Source organism: Schistocerca nitens, chromosome 7 (genome assembly GCF_023898315.1).
Source record: "Schistocerca nitens isolate TAMUIC-IGC-003100 chromosome 7, iqSchNite1.1, whole genome shotgun sequence".
Lineage (NCBI taxonomy): Eukaryota > Metazoa > Arthropoda > Insecta > Orthoptera > Acrididae > Schistocerca > Schistocerca nitens.
Window position 1 is genome coordinate 518,103,441 of NC_064620.1, and position 20,372 is coordinate 518,123,812.

Below are 20,372 nucleotides of genomic sequence, written 5' to 3' on the forward strand. Positions count from 1 at the left end.
CTCTTTCCAGCCTCGAGTTAATACGTCACATATTTGGACGTCGTTCACGCCGAGGATGGCAGCAACGCGCCACAGGCGAGACTGTTGCCGCCTGCTGTGTCTTGGTGCTTGTGGTGTTGCTCGTGCGGGAACGTGAGTGCGCCACGAATGAACGTTGCGTCGTGCGACCTTCATTACAACGTGAACAAAAAGTTATCGTGTGTCCAGTCGCTTCGATGTTACCGCCGCAAGACTCTGCATTGTTACTTTATACCAATGAGTCACATTAACATATCGTATCGCTCCAGTGAGAACAGCGCTTAACACGTCCCTTTCAGTCCACGCGTGACATGATACATGGATTTTGCCGACACCGAAGCTCTCACTCACAGGTGTTTTTTCGAGCGGGGAAGAAGTGCGGAGATGTGCACTCCACAGTTTCCGCGGCGCTGGCAAAGTAATTTCGATAAATATGAACGTAGAACATGTCAACTTGGTGCAAAAAACACATGGCTATTATAATGGGTCAATAAGAAAGCCGTCTCTATTTGACATGAAGTAAAGATTATCGTTACATGAACAAACGATATCAAGGATTGTACGAAAGATTCTGTATAGTGAAACATTGTACGACGCAGACAATGAAGGAAAAAGAGATCAAAATAAGAGCTTTACATTCACAGTACTGCCCAAAAAGATACGCCATTGAGACCTCGAAGAGAAGTGGTGCCCGCAGTGAGGATGTTCAGGTACTGGAAGTAGCCAATGACTTCCTGCAAGAAGTAATTGCCTTTCTCATCACGTTGTCCTGCTACGATAATATCTGTTGCACATTGTCGAGTGGAGACTGATAATATTATGCTCACTCATCTTCAATTAATTTCGAAAGGAATATTCGTCCTCTAAAGCAAGTTACTTTCAGAGAAATGTTAAGCTTTCGCTCTCCTGTCATCCATTTTTTCACCCTTGACCGTGTTCTTCTTTTTGTGTTGTTTACTGTCATGGTACACAAATACAGCGGCCGCAGGAAAAGGGAGAACTGATTTTCTTCTAGCACGCGATGCCCTGACAGATTGGTCTCTGTACTTACTGCAGGGGCTACGGCTGTGACCTTTGTGCCAGACCTAACCAAACGTGACTTTTCCCCGTTCTCTTTAGCGTTCAATTTGTTGTACGCTTTTAGGAACATAGAAACGGACGCTTACGATTGCTCTAACTCGTACAATAAAGCTGGAAGGAGATGAGGTTTCTTTACGTGTGGTGGTAGAGAGGATGCAGCGTTAAAAATTATTTCTGCTGACAAAGAGTAACATTGAATCGCCACTGAAGTATGTCCACGTCCCAATCTGGAGAAGAACATTTATCGCTAACCAGAGCTATTCACGTCAAGGCGTCCAGAACTTGCGCCGCAAATATTGCGGAAATGGAAAGTGCCAATGATGTGTGGTTTTCACACAATGTATAGGTGGTCAGGGGCTCGTATTTGTAGCCAATACACAGACTGTAATATTACTTACAAGGGAACCTCCCCATCGCACCCCCCTCAGATTTAGTTATAAGTTGGCACAGTGGATAGGCCTTGATAAACTGAACACAGATCAATTGAGAAAACAGGAAGAAGTTGCGTGGAACTGTGAAAAAATAAGCAAAATATACAAACTGAGTAGTCCATGGGCCACATAGGCAACATCATGGACACTGTGAGCTCAGGAGCGCCGTGGTCTCGTGGTAGCGTGAGCAGCTGCAGAACGAAAGGTCCTTGGTTCAAGTCTTCCCTCCAGTGAGAATTTTACTTTCTTTATTTTTACATCGTTATTATCTGTCCGTTCGTTCATTGACGTCTCTGTTCACTGTAATAAGTTTAGTGTCTGTGTCTTGCGACCACATCGCAAAACTGTGCGATTAGTAGACGAAAGGACGTGCCTCTCCAATGGGAAGCGAAAAAATTTGATCGCAAGGTCATAGGTCAACCGATTCCTCCACAGGAAAACACATCTGATATATTCTATACGACACTGGTAACGGCATGTGTGTCACATGACAGGAATATGTTGTCGACCCACCTAACTTGTACACTTGGCGAATGGGTAAAAAGATTCTTCCACCTTGTCCGATTTAGGTTTTCTTGTGGATGTGATAATCACTCCCAAAAAAGTGATGAAAACACAATAGTTTGTCACATAAACTGAAAATAAAAAAATTAAACTTTTCACTCGATGGAGGATTTGAACCAAGAACCTCTCGTTCCGCAGCTGCTCACGTTACCACGAGACCACGGCGCTTCTGTGTTCTTAGCGTCCTTGATGTCGCCTATCTTCCCATGAACTACTCAGTTTGTATATTTTGCTTATTTTTTCACAGTTCCACACAACTTCTTCCTGTTTTCTCAATTGATCTGTGTTCAGTTTTTCAAGGCCTATCCACTGTGCCAACTTATAACTAAATGTGGGGGGGGGGGGGGGGGGTGCGATGGGGAGGTTCCCTTGTTAGAAAAAGAATGTTTTGTGCAAACATACAAATTTTAAATCGAAAAATTAGAATGTCAGTCGTGCTTTTTGCCCGATTGTAGTGCGAGTCATTTATGAGGTATCGGGTTTTGAAAAGTACACGCACGGACACTTGCACAATACCTGTGGTAACTTACGCTAAAGAACAATGCAAGTGGATACACTAGTTATCTGGACTCTAATTACCTACGAGACACGGGTTGTGTTCAAAATGAACACCTGCAGCGGCAATAAACGCTTCCAATCAGGTGTGGATCAACTGGATCAACTGCTGCACACGTGCTAGCATTTCAGCGGAAATGTCCGAGCAGACTGCACTAATGAGTCGTTGCATATCATCGAGTGTAGCTGCTACGTCCTTATAGACAGCGTCTTTCAACTTTCCCCACAGAAAAAAAGTCTACAGACGTCAAATATGGGGAACAAGGTACGGGTCCTCTGCATCCAGTCCAACGATTTGGAAACAATTCGTGAAGACATGTACTTAGTGAACTATGAGCTGGACAGCCTTCGTGGTGGTATCCTCCTAGTCTGGAGATGAACGTCTTCTAGCGTCCGCGAAAGATGGTTTGTTAGGAGGCTGCGATACTTGTACGCGTTCAGTGTTCAGTCTATGGAACACGGGCATATGATCTCATGGTTCACTGGCCCACATTACACATTTACACTCCTCGGGCGCTGACGTTCCACTTGACGAAGCCAACGGGGATTGTCAACAGACGACTAGTGCGTGTTTAGGCGGTTTAAAAAGTGGTTCAAATGGCTCTGAGCACTATGGGCCTTAAGTTCTAAGGTCATCAGTCCCCTAGAACTTAGAACTACTTAAACTTAACTAACCTAAGGACATCACACACATCCATACCCGAGGCAGGATTCGAAACTGCGACCGTAGCGGTCACACGGTTCCAGACTGTAGCGCCTAGAACCGCCTGGCCACCCCGGCCGGCTCGGCGGTGTACCTGGCCATGATTGGTAAATGTGGCTTCATCACTAAACAAGATACGTGATATATCTGGAGTATGTTGTCTTAAAGCCGATGTACAGAAAATAAGACGATTCTGATAATCGTTTCCATGCAGCTCTTGATGGAGACAGATGTGATAGGGGCGGAGCCTATGTCGATGGAGAATGGGTAGGACACTTGACTGCCGCGGTGGCCGAGCGGTTCTAGGCGCATCAGTCCGGAACCGCGCGACTGCTACGGTCGCAGGTTCGAATCCTACCACGGGCATGGATGTGTGTGATGTCCTTATGTTTGTTAGGTTTAAGTAGTTCTAAGTTCTAGGAGACTGATGACCTCGCATGTTAAGTCCCATAGTGCTCAGAGCCATTTGAACTATTTGGAATTGACTGACTCATGACACTTCCTCGTGCGATTGCGCGGCAGCTAACGTGTGGCTCTATCGCAACAGCAGCAAGAACATTAATTTCCCGCTATTCTCTCGTCACTTGTTTATTTCGTAATCTGCTTGGAAACATAGATGTATGTAATATATAAAGGAGAAATGTTGTTGCCAAACATCTCGAAACGTACTTGACCGATTTACTTCAAAATTTGTGGCCGATTTACTTGAAATTTATACATTCAGATGAAATGATGAAAAAATCTATTAAAAAATTAAATACTTAACAGACGAAATACATCGTGGTAAACCGAGTGTAAATCCTATCGAGTGAGTAAGTTACAGCGGCAATACCCGCCTTCGAGATGGTACCATCAGGCGTCAGACGTCACTAGATCGTGGAACGAGCGAAATCTCAAGAATTTGACAGAAGGCTGACTGCAGGCTCTTATTTATTGATTAGTTGTCGTTGTTACATGTGACATATACCATGGACGATATTTCAGTGTTTCACAGTCGTTCTTACTATTAAAATCCTCAGTTCCACACAAACGCTGATACAAGTCGTGGATATGGTATCAACAAAACTCACTAGATCGCGGACCGACCAAAGGATCGAACAGAACCAGTGATTTCCCGAACTGTGACGTAAACTGTTCCAGCAGTTCGAGAGAAGGAGGAGGATGACAGTAATGTTTAACATCAATCGATTGTGAGGTCAATAGAGACGGCACAAGCTCGGATAACGGAAGGATGGAAAAGAAAAACGGCCGGGCCCTTTTGAAGGATCCATCCCGGGATTTGCCTTAAGCGTTTTAAGGAAATCAAGGAAAACGTGAGTCGTGCTCAAACAAGTCGTACTTGACAGTGAAAAATGATCTCAAACAATAGGAGACGAATTCTCCCAAAATGTAATGAGATACTTATTGTAAAATGTAAAAACGTGTGCCATGTGTGGAAACCTTCGTCAAAGTGTGGTATTTTTCGACTTTGTGCCTCCCTGGTGGAATCGCTGGTTGTGCAGGATATCTTTGCCAGAGAGCCTTGTGGTGCGCGTACGGTCCGCGAGGAGGCGTTTGATGGGCAGCAACGCGACGAGCGTCACCCTGTGCTGGAAGCAGTCCATCCATGTATGTGCCGGAAAACGACTTGGCCGCAGCTGGAGTGATAGCGCGGCCTAGTTGTAGTTGAGAACCGTTATTCGGGAAGCTGTAATTTGGAAAGGAGCTCCCCTTCTGCACGCAAGAGGGCTTTGGCTGCACAATACTGCTGTTGCCCGAATGAGATCGGCGGTTAGAGCAACGGTTGGACGTCTGTACAGCTGTCACTACAGTGACGCTGCGCACTGGTTGTACACGAGTACTGGATAACTCAACGTGAGGCTGAGTAACCTTATTATTGACTACTTGCCCATCTGTGTGTTTTAGTTGTTCGCGTTGCAGAATTGTAATTGAGTCTGCCCTTGTGGGGTGCCATTAGTTCCACTATTTCGTGACTGGTCATTTGCTTCTTTTAATTGTTCAAGTTACACTGGTAACTAATTTATGTTTCAGATCTTATCACGCCAATTTAATGATGTGTGTAATGAATTGCCAGGAAGTGTGCGCAAGACTAAAGTGTGAAATAAAATAAGATTGCAAGACTACGGCTCTGTATAACCACTGAGGTGATAGTGAATGAATCCTAATGCTGCAGATTTGTTCTCGAGTTAAGTAATTACCTTTAGTAATTGAACACTTCACGTCTCTTAATTTGACGTTCATCTGAAGGAGTTTTGCACTTAAACTTGTTTTGAAATTGTTCGGTATTCGTGTACAGTAAATAATCAAATTTTAAATTGTGCCACGAGAATAGCTGGTGTGTACAAAATTTGTTTCATATTTCAATGCTTTTGCTAAATTGGATTTATCTGAATATTGTTTTTATGTTTGAATTGCTGTCAGTTTGTTATTGTAAACTACATGCATTTTGAAATAGTCTTGAGCATTTTAAACCTTTCATCACAAACAGTTACCGAGTATAAATTTAAACTTTTAATTGATCCTGTAATTGCTTTGGGCTTAAAGACAATGTTCTCTAGTAACTGTTGAGTCAGAATTCTTTATAAAAAACCTTGTTTTAAAGGATGTCTGAATTAATGTTAGCCCGCCACCTTACCATTCCTTCACAACTGCTACCGTACCGTTGGTAGCAAAATATAAAAACAGATGACGCAATTAATCATCTTTTCATACACGTGTACAGATGTGTTAATTCGTCCCAACCCGTGACCCCCAGTGATTCAAATATGGACTTCGAGTTAAAGCCAACAAGGTACAGGGCCAGTCACTTTGTGTGGGAGGTACTAAACATCCCAGGCAAAAGCGGACACTGCAGTTAGTGAAATATAAAACTGATGTAAAAAAAACTGGCAATGTCATTATGGACTAACGCTGCTCTAGGGCCTTATGAAAACTTGTGCTGCTGATACTGGAGTCACACTGTGTGTGTGTGTGTGTGTGTGTGTGTGTGTGTGTGTGTGTGTGTGTGTGTATGTGTTTGTCTGTTTGTTTATTTGTGTTAGGCATGTGAATATCCAATCAGTGCCTAATAAAGGCAACGGGAATGGTGGCAGACTTGAAAAATTGATCTCTTGGTTGAATAAAATGTTCTCTGGTTTCCAAACGCGTCAATTGCTTAAAACTTGCATCGTGGCAAGAGTAATATCACACGACGATAACCTGCCCCATGACCTGAGCCGCCTACGCAAGGTTTTCAGGAATAACGGCTACAGCGCCCATCAAGTGAAAGAAGTGATTTCTGGGAAATATCAGAATAAGACCACCGACGAAGAGCAGGAAAAGAAACTTGCTTGCCATTCTATGGCTCTGTGTCGGGCAAGATAAGCCGCCTGTTGAAAAGACACAAGATCAAATCAATCTTCAGGCCTCCAACGAAAATCCGTCAATTACTGAGACCAGTTAAAGACGCAGTAGGTCTCAGAACACGTGGAGTCTACGAAATAGCTTGTGAGTGTGGCCAGACGTACATCGGACAAACAGTGCTCACTGTGGAACAACGCAGGAAAGAACATGAGAGGTAGTATCGCCTACGCTATCCAGAGAAATCTGCGATAGCTGAGCATGCGTTAGAAAACGGTCATCACATAAAATTTGACTATACGTCTGTCGTGGCTCGTACTAACGGCTTCTGGGACAGTTTAATAAAGGAAGCTATTGAAATAAAAATTACAGCAAACACCCTGAATAGAGACGGCGACTTGCAGCTCAGCGCTGCGTGGGATCCAGCGATCGCGCGGTTGAAGAGGGCACACCGAACGCCGACTCAAAACATGCCCATATATGGCAATGTCACGGGCACCAGTGACGTCACAGCCGGCAGCTAGCGTATATAGGGGCGCACCAACAGCCCACTGGCAGTCATACCACTTGACAATGGCCAAGGAGTGTTTGGCCGGAAGCTCAATAGTGTAGTTTTAAGCAATTGATGTGGTTGGAAACCCGAGAACATTTTATTCAATGTTATCGTCGAGAGACTCTGCATTCATACATTGATCTCTCGATGTTCGCGGTGATAGAGTTTGGTACCGAGTGAGGTGGCGGGTTAGCACACAGGACTCCCATTCGCGAGGTCAACAGTTCAAACCTGCGTCCGGCCACCCTGATTAGGGTTTTCCGTGATTTTCATATAACGCTTCATGCAAATGTCGGAATGGTTCCTGTGAAATGGCACGGTCGACTTGCTTCCCTAACCCGACGGGACCGATGGCCTGGCTGTTTGATCCCCTTCCCCGAATCAACCAACCAACCGAAATTTGGATACGCGGTGTAGAATAATGGTATCAACGCAAGTGTAGTTCCTTCTCTCTATTGTCGCACATATGAGAAAATGGTAGATATCGAAATAGATGACAGAGGGATAGAAAAACAATTCAAATCGCTCAAAAGAGGAAAGGCCGCTGGACCTGATGGGATACCATTTCGATTTTACACAGAGTACGCGAAGGAACTTGCCCCCCTTCTTGCAGCGGTGTACTGTAGGTCTCTAGAAGAGCGTAGCGTTCCAAAAGATTTGAAAAGGGCAAAGGTCATCCCCGTTTTCGAGAAGGGACGTCAAACAGATGTGCAGAACGATAGACCTATATCTCTAACGTCGATCAGTTGTAGAATTTTCGGAACACGTATTATGTTCGAGTATAATGACTTTACCGGAGACTAAAAATCTACTCTGTAGGAATCAGCATGGGTTTCGAGAAAGACGATCGTGTTAAACCTAGTTCGCGCTGTTCGTCCACGAGACTCAGAGGGCCATAGACACGGGTTGCCAGGTAGATACCGTGTTTCTTGACTTCCGCAAGCTGTTCGATACAGTTCCCCACAGTTGTTTAAAGAACAAAGTAAGAGCGTATGGAGTATCAGACCAATTGTGTGATCGGATTGAACAGTTCGTAGATAACAGAACGCAGCATGTCATTCTCAATGGAGAGAAGTCTTTCGAAGTACGAGTGATTTCACGTGTGCCGCAGGGGAGCGTCGTAGGACTGTTGCTATTCACAATATATATAAATGGCCTTGTGGATAACATCGGAAGTTCACTGAGGCTTTTTGCGGATGATGCTGTGGTATATCGAGAGGTTGTAACAATGGAAAATTGTACTGAAATGCAGGAGGATCTGCAACGAATTGACGCATGGTGCAGGGAATGGTAATTGAATCTCAATGTAGACAAGTGCTGCGAATACATAGAAAGAAAGATCCTTTATCATTCAGCTACAATATAGCAGGTCAACAGCTAGAAGCAGTTAATTCCGTAAATTATCTGGGAGTAGGCATTAGGAGTGATTTAAAATGGAATGATCATATAAAGATGATCGTCGGTAAAGCAGATGCCAGACTGAGATTCATTGGAAGAATCCTAAGGAAATTCAGTACGAAAACAAAGTAAGTAGGTTACAGTACACTTGTTCGCCCACTACTTGAATACTGCTAACCGGTGTGGGATCCGTACCAGGTAGGATTGACAGAAGAGATAGAGAAGATCCAACAGAGAGCAGCGCGCTTCGTTACAGGATCATTTAGTAATAGCGAAAGCGTTACGGAGATGATAGATAAACTCCAGCGGAAGACTCTGCAAGAGAGACGCTCAGTAGCTCGGTACGGGCTCTTGTTGAAGTTTCGAGAACATACCTTCACCGAGGAGTCAAGCAGTATATTGCTCCCTCCTACGTATATCTCGCAAAGAGACCATGAGGATAAAATCAGAGAGATTAGAGCCCACACAGAGGCATACCGACAATCTTTCTTTGCACGAACAATACGAGACTGGAATAGAAGGGAGAACCGATAGAGGTACCCTCCGCCGCAAACCGTCAAGTGGCTTGCGGAGTATGGATGTAGATGTAGATGTAGACGACTGGCAACTGGTGGTGGGCGCTCACCTTGACGTTGTCGTACTCGAGGGAGAGCCTGGCGGCGAGGTTGAGCTTGAGGTACTTGGCGAAGTCGCTGCGGCGCAGCATGACGATGGTGGAGTTGCCGGCCAGCTGCAGCAGGTAGGAGCGCTGCGTGGTCGCGACCGCGGCGGCCGCCGGCTGCCCCTCCGTGCTGCCCGGGCCCAGCGAGTCCTCGTACTCCAGGCCGCCCAGCGTCTCCTCCTCCTCCTCCTCATCCTGCTGCTGGTCCCGCTCCTCGTCCTGGGAGCCGGCTGCAGCCTGCGGGTGGTGCTCCTGCTCTACCTGCCACGGTTCACCTCCAGTTACTCAACAGGACCAACACAGCCAAGATGTTAACCGATCCATGTCTCTAAATTATTAAGAACGTACAGGCAGACTGTAAAAGTCGTGTACATGTGAAGGGTGTCCCACTTAAGGACAGACATAGCTAAAAATTCACTCTTGTTCTTAAACATATATATAGCTAAAATGGTAAAACTTGAGTGTTACACACATCAAAAAAATTATGCATCATCCCGGTTCCTAGAACTCCTGAAGATAGATATTGACTGTGGATATTGTGTCACAAACACAGTCCCTTTGACTGTTCGGAGATGTCACTAAACCCGCCCAAAGATGTAAACAACGATGCATGAGCAGATCATATAAGAATCTACACTCCTGGAAATTGAAATAAGAACACCGTGAATTCATTGTCCCAGGAAGGGGAAACTTTATTGACACATTCCTGGGGTCAGATACATCACATGATCACACTGACAGAACCACAGGCACATAGACACAGGCAACAGAGCATGCACAATGTCGGCACTAGTACAGTGTATATCCACCTTTCGCAGCAATGCAGGCTGCTATTCTCCCATGGAGACGATCGTAGAGATGCTGGATGTAGTCCTGTGGAACGGCTTGCCATGCCATTTCCACCTGGCGCCTCAGTTGGACCAGCGTTCGTGCTGGACGTGCAGACCGCGTGAGACGACGCTTCATCCAGTCCCAAACATGCTCAATGGGGGACAGATCCGGAGATCTTGCTGGCCAGGGTAGTTGACTTACACCTTCTAGAGCACGTTGGGTGGCACAGGATACATGCGGACGTGCATTGTCCTGTTGGAACAGCAAGTTCCCTTGCCGGTCTAGGAATGGTAGAACGATGGGTTCGATGACGGTTTGGATGTACCGTGCACTATTCAGTGTCCCCTCGACGATCACCAGTGGTGTACGGCCAGTGTAGGAGATCGCTCCCCACATCATGATGCCGGGTGTTGGCCCTGTGTGCCTCGGTCGTATGCAGTCCTGATTGTGGCGCTCACCTGCACGGCGCCAAACACGCATACGACCATCATTGGCACCAAGGCAGAAGCGACTCTCATCGCTGAAGACGACATGTCTCCATTCGTCCCTCCATTCACGCCTGTCGCGACACCACTGGAGGCGGGCTGCACGATGTTGGGGCGTGAGCGAAAGACAGCCTAACGGTGTGCGGGACCGTAGCCCAGCTTCATGGAGACGGTTGCGAATGGTCCTCGCCGATACCCCAGGAGCAACAGTGTCCCTAATTTGATGGGAAGTGGCGGTGCGGTCCCCTACGGCACTGCGTAGGATCCCACGGTCTTGGCGTGCATCCGTGCGTCGCTGCGGTCCGGTCCCAGGTCGACGGGCACGTGCACCTTCCGCCGACCACTGGCGACAACATCGATGTACTGTGGAGACCTCACGCCCCACGTGTTGAGCAATTCGGCGGTACGTCCACCCGGCCTCCCGCATGCCCACTATACGCCCTCGCTCAAAGTCCGTCAACTGCACATACGGTTCACGTCCACGCTGTCGCGGCATGCTACCAATGTTAAAGACTGCGATGGAGCTCCGTCTGCCACGGCAAACTGGCTGACACTGACGGTGGCGGTGCACAAATGCTGCGCAGCTAGCGCCATTCGACGGCCAACACCGCGGTTCCTGGTGTGTCCGCTGTGCCGTGCGTGTGATCATTGCTTGTGCAGCCCTCTCGCAGTGTCCGGAGCAAGTATGGTGGGTCTGACACACCGGTGGCAATGTGTTCTTTTTTCCATTTCCAGGAGTGTATTTATGTCATCAGCTGTTCAGGATGTACGCCATCTACTGCAATGCACCTTTACAGTCGCTGGTGCAAGGACTTTTGGACACAGTGAACAGGTTCCTTCGATATCATTTCAGATTCCGTGCAGTGATACGTTTTAAATTCTCATGGGTCGTCGGAACTGCTAAATAGGCTTCGTCTTTACGCCAGAGGAAAAATTGCAGTGGCGTCAAATAAAGTGTATGTGCAGAAATACTGATAAAACCTTCACGTCCTATCCAGCGATCGGGAATGACTGGAGTTGGCGATTTCTAAGCCACAAGCGAATAGTGAGTCGGGCATCCATCGTACTGGTAGGGAAACCGGCTGATTCTGATTGATGTGCAGCCCTCGCGGGTGTCCAGTGTGGGATGTAATTGCCGTATGGCGACGAAACTTCGTTGATATGCTGATGCGCTAGTGGGAAACCGATTTAAGCTGGAAAAAATTAGTTCCTGTTTAGGCAACCATGTGTGAATCTGGCGCTATACATCGTTTGTGTGCCGGTATGACATCAACGCTTTCAGTTGACAAGCTATAACGTTAGTGAACAGTATGACTATCGACAAGAGAGACCATGCACTGATAGTGAAACCGTTATATGTGGATAGCAGCAATTATAGTGCTGCATTAAGAGAGGATCGCCGACTGAAAGGACTGAAGACAGGCCAGATGTCAATAAATGGCTCAAAGAAGATATAATGAAATTCGTAAACAAGGGAGAGCTTGATGTGGCACCTGGAAGAGGAATGCGACGCGTCCCAGTGGAAGTTGTTGATGAGTTTGCTGTTGTTGTTACTGACCGTTCAGCTCGTGCCCCGGGCAGTGGAAGTGCTCGTGCAATCGTCACGAGAATTGTCCATCCCATGGTCAAGAAGACAGATAGTTTTGTGGTCCGTTTTAGACTGGTGCACGTATGAGATCCAGACGGCGCGGCAACTGAAACCTCATGATCCGCAGCAATGTACAGAATTTTCTCTGCAGTTTCTGGCACTGATCGAACTTGATACCATGTGGCAGGGCAGTACGATGCGGAGTGACGTAGCACATTTTACACTACATGTTGCAGTGGATATACAGAAGTGCCGAGTTTGGAATACTGTGAAATCGCGTGTTGTGCACGAGGAGCCATCGCACTCGCCGTATGTGACTGTGTGGTGTGGATTCACAAGCACCTTTATTCACGGTCAGTTCTTCTTTGCACAGAATACACCAGGGGGCCTCTCAGGAGTATCGTGACGTCTGTCTGTCATCGAGACCTCCTGGTACATCTGTCTACATCTACATTGTACTCCACAGGCAACCTGATGGTGTGTGGTGGAGGTTCAAATGGTTCGAATCGTTCTGAGCACTATGGGACTTAACATCTGAGGTCATCAGTCCCCTAGAACTTAGAACTACTTAAACGTAACTAACCTAAGGACATCACACACATCCATGCCAGAGGCAGGATTCGAACCTGCGACCGTAGCAGTCACGCGGTTCCAGACTGAAGCGTCTAGAACCGCTCGGCCACACCGGCTGGCATGCGGAGGAGGGTACTTTCGAAACCACTATCTGACCCCTCCAACCATGTTCCACTCGCGAATAGTGTGTGGGAAGAATGATTGTCGATAAGCCTCTGTATTGGCTCTAATTTCTCGAATTTTCTGCTCGCGGTGAGGGGGAAGTAACACGTTGTCCGACTCCTCCTGGAAAGTGCTGCCCCGAATTTCAATAATAAATCCCTCCGCGATGCACTACACCTCTCTTGTAAAGTCTGCCAGTGGAGTTTATTTAGCATCTCCGTAACGCTGTCTCGCCAGCTCAACGATCTAGTGACGAACCGCGCCGCTCTTCGTTGGATCTTCTCTATCTCCTTTATCAGTCCCACCTGATAGGGATCCCAGATAGATGAACAATACTCAAGAATCGGGCGAACAAGTACCTTATAAGCCACTTCTTTCGTGGATGAGTTACATTTCCTTAAGATTCTTCCGATAAATCTGACTCTGGTGTGCCGACCTGGTTGGCCGAGCGGTTCTAGGCCCTGCAGTCTGGAACCGCGCGACCTCTACGGTTAGGTTTAAGTAGTTCTAAGTTCTAGGGGACTGATGACCTCAGCAGTTAAGTCCTATAGTGATCAGAGCTATTTGACCAATTTTTTTGACTCTGGTGTCTGCTTTTCCCACTATCTGTTTTATATGGTCATTTTACTTAAGGTCCCTCTGGATAGTTACGCCTAGATATTTTACGGCAGACGCTGTCTCCAGCTGTTTGTTATCAGTAGTGTAGCTGTAGAGTAGTAGATTTCTTTTCCTATGTATGCGTAATATGTTGCATTTATTTACGTTCAGGGTCAACTGCCAGAGTCTGCACCATTGCTTAATTCTCTGCAGGTCGTTCTGCAAATTCAGAATTGGTACAGAATGTGATTCCTAGTTTAGAAGAGCGCAGGTATCTGGAAGTCATAGTTTTCATGCAGCATGTGGCAACATCTCACCCACTGAGGATCTGCTTAAAGCAGCTTTCCACGAACGTGTTATATCCAGATGTTTTCCGGATGCATGGCTTGCATGATGACCTAATCTGGGTCCATATGCCTTTTCGCTCCGGTGATATCTAAAAGAACACGTTTCTCAGGGACACGTTCGGTCTCTATCTGATCTGATGTCCAATACGTTGCACATATTCCACCGGAATTGCTGCGACCAGCAGTTGATCACTCCGTCATACGGATGCAGCATCTCATCGACGTCTCCAGTGCTCGTACTGAACAAATTGCGTAAGCGGCGGTTTATAACAAACTCAAAATTATGTCTTTCTCACTTGCTTGACCTGTTCTGACCACGTCCCGTTCCTAATCCGTTACCTTTTGAAACATTCCTCTACGCCCTTCTTGTATTCACAGTGCCAGAGTTGCACGTGATGACCAAAAGTGGAACTAACGTCTTTTGCAGCGGAAATCGCTTCCGCGTCAACGCATTAGCGTTTCTACGACCTTCGTTGCCATACGACAGCTAGAGCCGACACTGGACCTCGGTGAGTAACTGCACTTTAATTATAACCACCCACTACTTCCTCTAATTTCGGTAAGAAATTAGGCTTAATTTTTCCGTTACGGTTTCCCGCATCAAACATCCTCACCCTTCTGCCTGTGGTATTCATCGTACCTCAGCCAGTGTGTGTTCTTAGGGACCGAATAACGGGTATTTCTTATATTCAGCATCCCACTATTTGCAAAGGTATCTTCATCAGTAAAGAATATTCATTGAATAAAGTGCCTATTGTCCCAACGTCACATCAGAACCGAGTGACTGTGTTCCAAGCGTCTTTGGCAATCCCGCTGGTTAATCTACTGGTGAAGACACACATATGAAGGGCTTATTTCAATAGTGGTAAAAGTCCATTACCTCCACTTTTCTGCCTATAATCCTTCTGAAATTAATGATCCAAACAAACAGAAAGGAAGGTTCATCTCTAGCAAGAAGCCATATGCTTGAATATTCCTGGTATCTCAGCTGCAGATTTGTCAGGCTCATTTAACTTTAGGACTCTGTATCTCAAAATGAACAAAAATGGAATTGTACCACTATTGAAATAAGCCCTTTATATGATACGAATGGAATCTGAATGGGAGCAAAATACGGACAACGCAGAGATGACTAATTCCAGAGGCCATTTGCAGTTTATCTGGAGCTAAGACGTGGATTTTGAGCAACAGTTGCCAGGACGTCTATTTCCTTATTTCCTTTATTCGACTCGCTACACGCTCGTTACTTGTCCTCTGAGTGCTATTCCAGTGCTCTTCCGATAGCGTCTCTTTTGTTTTTTCTTTTTTACATGTCCGCTGAACTATCATTCTCATTGGACTCCGCCTGTTGTGCTACCAGCGTGCCTGCAGCTAAATTGTTCTCTTCGCGTTCCTTCTGAGCTGTTGGTAAGGAAATAGCATATCTAGTTCCTCTTGGTTTGTGAAAGACATTTATTCGTTTCCGATTCCATGAGAATTTTTTCCAAATTAATTAGTAGTCGCCACAAGTTCCTACATATCCAACATGACCTATTTCCTTCTTTGGGTTTGAAATCACGAACTTCCGCATTAGACCGTATTCACTTTCGCCCGCATCTCGTGGTCGTGCGGTAGCGTTCTCGCTTCCCACGCCCGGGTTCCCGGGTTCGATTCCCGGCGGGGTCAGGGATTTCCTGTGCCTCGTGATGGATGGGTGTTGTGTGATGTCCTTAGGTTAGTTAGGTTTAAGTAGTTCTAAGTTCTAGGGGACTGATGAGCATCGATGTTAAGTCCCATAGTGCTCAGAGCCATTTGAACCATTTGAACTATTCACTTTCATAAATAAATTCTATGTTCTACATATTGTAATTCTTCGAAACTATTAATGGGATTTTGAAGCGTGAAACGCCACTGAATCCTTCTCCTTCAAAAATGCCATGCTAGCAGCAAAGATATACCTACTCATATGCATCCGCCTCACGGCTTTTGCTAAGATCGATTTTAGTATCAAGGGAATCCCTGGGACCCCATAATGTTCTCTGGTTAATAACTACTTTCAGCATTTCATCTAAAAAAATAAAAGTAAAAACAAAATTAAAAAAATAAAAAGTAGAAAAAAAGTGGCTCTGAGCACTATGGGACTTAACTTCTGAGGTAATGAGTCCCCTAGAACTTAGAACTAATTAAACCTAACTAACCTAAGGATATCACACACATCCATACCCGAGGCACGATTCGAACCTGCGACCGTAGCGGTCGCGCGGTTCCAGACTGTAGCGCCTAGAACCACTCGGCCACTCCGGCCGGCTTCATCTCAAAAACTTACGTGTATTTCATCAGAAATGGATACGTGTGTTGCATCACATAACAAAAAACTTAGGAAGTCTGAGCAGTGTAAAACTGGTATATAATGCATTGTATATGTTTCTTGTAATTAATAAAACTACCCACTCATCTTGTGAAAAGCCGAGAATCGATTTCTTTCTAGTGTTGTAGGCCACACTTCCACTGGCGGACGCTCTGTGTGGCCCTTGGGGGTCATTGTGGGTGTCCGGTGTATTACGCAATCAACTGAAACGCGCTGTTCCATCCGAAAAAGCGAAGTTGACGCCCATAGGTCTGTAATTAATGTAAGTATGAATAGTCACTGTATGTCATTTAGAGAGGGCTTTATCAAGTTCATCCGGGTGAAAATGAAAGTACTATATGTTCAACAATTCCTGAAATCCGAGGTCTATTTGTTTCTTCAAGGTCTGATTGTTGGCGAAGCGGAAACCACAGAGAAAATCGAAGATGTATTATTTGCAAAATTTTGCTACACATTACAGCTACTTTTCTACACACTCGTCGCTCCTACTTATAAATTTGTCGTAGTGTCGTACCAGCTTTCCAATACCATCTTCATAGAATGCAGGCCCCTGAGCTTTTCGCCACTCTGCAGCTCGTTATCTGCACCAAAATTCTGTCTTCATAGTCAGTGGCCCATGTGAGCAAAGCCAAGTCCGAGCTGTATGGTGGATGGTTACACACTTCTCAGGAGAGTCTTGTTGCAGCTACAGTGTGAGGCCGAGCATTATCATAAAGAAAGGACAGTGACTGATGACAACCTTTTCTCTCCGCTTGTCATCAGTTATTGCATTTTATAGATGATTTTCTCGAACTGCCTGATCCATTCGCTGAACAAGATCATCAGTTGACTCTTGTTTCCTTACGTGAGTGCCTGTATCATGAACGTCGGTGCATCCTGCTTCAAAGTTCCTGCATCATTGTCGCACTTTGCTGTTAGGAATGAGTTACGTTACGTGGTTTGCTTGAAGTCAGGTGGTACCCCACAGCACGAAGAACTCGAATGACAGCATGAACTTCACACTTGACGGGAGATTCTGTTATTCTAGACATCTTTACGTACTCAGTGTGCACTCTGAACTGAAAAGTGCGTGATGAAGCGATCGACGGGCATAGCAGAGACGCTGCACAGCACATCTATACAAAGCTTGGTCGGATTTTTAGAGTGGTTTTAATTTCGTTACCTCTCGGACCTTCAAAAAACAAACGGCACTCGTATTTGAGATAAACAGTTTAGTTGAATGACACAGTATATAGGTCAACATTTCATGAGCCGCAAAGGGGCCATCGATAAAGTGAAAATACTGCACCGAATCTTTAACTTGCTGCGTGATGTCTCAAGTGAAATCGTTTCGTGTTTGTCCTTGTACTGTTGAATGTGAAAACTTTATAAAACCAGTCGCTAATAAGAGAAAGAACGGTACATTAATTAAATTTTATAATACGATAGCTGTAATTGCACAGTAGGGGCATTTACAAAATTAGAACACAACACAACAATGACCGTGCGTCCAGATGATATTTTGAGTAGCTTGCATCACAAGATGAGGCAAAATGAGAAATGTAGGTAGACTTCCACCAGTGAAATAAATTGCCAAAAAATTTTTCATTATTGTGTGTGGGAAACCAAAAATACAATACAGATTCAATTGATACTCAAGCCAAACATAACATAAAAGTCTGTTACTTATATAAAGGAAAATGAAAAGTAAATGATCTAATAGGACCGAAATCCATGATATTTTCTTTAATTATCGAGTTATAGGACTATTTGGTTGGTATTAAAGATGTTTTTCTAGATTTCAAATGGTTCAAATAGCTCTGAGCACTATGGGACTTAACTTCTGACGTCATCAGTCCCCTAGAACTTAGAACTACTTAAACCTAACTAAGGACATCACACACATCCATGCCCGAGGCAGGATTCGAACCTGCGACCGTAGCGTTCGCGCTGTTCCAGCCTGTAGCGCCTAGAACCGCTCGGCCAACACGGCCGGCCGTAATGTATGTATAATCCCTATATCAGCAAGTAAGTTACACGAATTAAAAATGAACTCGAGAACTAGATAACGTGTTTTTGAATTAGGGCGCTACTGGTTTGACAATAAGGATAACAAAAAGAGGAGTAAAATTGGTTTAGAGAACTTTTGGTACACAAAATGGAGTTTGCATATCGAAGTCTCCGCTGTGTCTCCACAAATTTTTTATAATCTGTAAGAGCAAGCAATATTGGTAACACGTATTTTTAACCTGAAAATACCGAGCGAGGTGGTGCATTGGTTAGCACACTGGATTCGCATTCGGGAGGCGACGGTTCAAAACCGCATCCGGCCATTATGCTATAGGTTTTCCGTGATTTCCCTAAATCGCTTCAGGCAAATGCCGGGATGGTTCCTTTTACAGGGCACGCCCGACTTCCTTCCCCATCCTTCCCTAATCCGATGGGATCGATCACCTCGGCCGGCCGAAGTGGCCGTGCGGTTTAAGGCGCTGCAGTCTGGAACCGCAAGACCGCTACGGTCGCAGGTTCGAATCCTGCCTCGGGCATGGATGTTTGTGATGTCCTTAGGTTAGTTAGGTTTAACTAGTTCTAAGTTCTTGGGGACTAATGACCTCAGCAGTTGAGTCCCATAGTGCTCAGAGCCATTTGAACCATTTTGATCACCTCGCTGTTTGCTCCCCTCCATCAAATCAACAAACAACAACAACGTGTAAATCAGTGAGCAGTGGCAATGGAGAACTGTATGTCCTGAATTACTAAGGGAGACAGAAGACCAAACAAGTGGTTAAGGAAACAGAGCGCAGGACGTAATTACGACTGTAACGAAACTGAAAATGATGTTGGCGTGACACGTAGCCAGGCAAATGTTAAGGATGTGGACCAAGAATTCATTGGAAGAATCCCGAGGAAAGCAGTCCACCCACGATGGAGGTAGCTTACAATTATCCGCCCAATACTTGAATATTGCACATCAATTTAGGATCTGTACCAGGCTGGGTTGATAGGCGAAATAGAGATCCCACGAGGAGCACGAAGTTTCGTTGCAGTTACACTAAGCATTCGCGAAGTCGTCGCAGAGACGCTCATCCACCTCCAGTGGCAGATTCTGCTATAAAGACGTTCTGCATCACTGTATAGCTTACTGTTAAAAGTTCCGAGTGCGTGAGTTCCTAGAAGAATCGTCCGATATATTGCTTCTTGCAACGTATGTTTCGCGAAAAGACCGTGAACATAAAACTGGATAGAGTCGAGCCCACGCGTATGTTTTATCAGCAGTCGTTTTTTCTGTGAACCGTTCGCGAATGGAGCACGAAAAGGGGGAAGTGACAGAGTTACACGAAGTACCCTCCTCTAGAGGATGATAGATATAGATGCTGGTGTAGGGAGTTCCAGGCTGGATTCCAGGAGACAAAACAAGACTGAGACATGGACTTCATAGAAGGCGGGGAGAAGACATCAGAAATCATGTACGTACAGTATAAATTCGTTTCGCTGAAGCCTTCATGCATTGGGGAAACCTTTACCCAGGTTAAAAGAATATCAGGGAACGAACAGAAATGAAAAGCGTATTTATGACTGCAGTGAAACAAATGGAGGTAGTGTGGCGAAATAAGCGCTGTATCATTATGAGAGATACAGAGACGAGCGAGTGTGCAGGGACTTACCCCAGTCCACTACCACTAGCGCCACGTCATCATAACGCGTCTGTGTGTAGCATACAAAATATTACGCCATAGTATAAGAGTGAAATTAAAAATTGAAATAGCTTTTCTAAACTTTGTTAGTATATGCTTCTGTGTATTAATGTTAAAATTGTAAAATTTAAGAATGATCAGATGAATAAATTTTGCTATATATGTTATTTTAAGATAAAATAAATGGCATTAAATAATGGAGCTAGGTAGCAAAAGTTGTTCAGAATGTGCAAATGTATGTCACTATGGCGGCCGAAGACTTCCGGCATAAAAAGTCAGCCTCATTCTGCCAACGGCCTTGTCAAAGAGGGCGGTGGAGCGGATAGAGGTTCAGGGCACTCTCTTGTCCTAGGGGTGGGAAATTGCCCCTAAAGGCGGAAGAATCAGCAATGATCAACGACATGAGGATGCAGAAGGCAATGGAAACCACGTAACGTGTATCCACAGGACATGTGGCCTGTAATTG

The 20,372-nt window shown here is 45.4% G+C and overlaps 1 protein-coding gene across 1 annotated transcript in view; it reads right to left on the minus strand.

Annotated features, from left to right (window-relative positions):
• Window positions 1–20,372, minus strand: part of LOC126195717 (uncharacterized) — a 611,971-nt gene that overhangs the window by 27,744 nt on the left and 563,855 nt on the right. Inside the window, exon 5 of the mRNA XM_049934346.1 lies at window positions 9,267–9,563. Coding sequence (XP_049790303.1) covers window positions 9,267–9,563 — 297 coding nt within the window. The remainder of the gene's footprint in view (window positions 1–9,266; window positions 9,564–20,372) is intronic.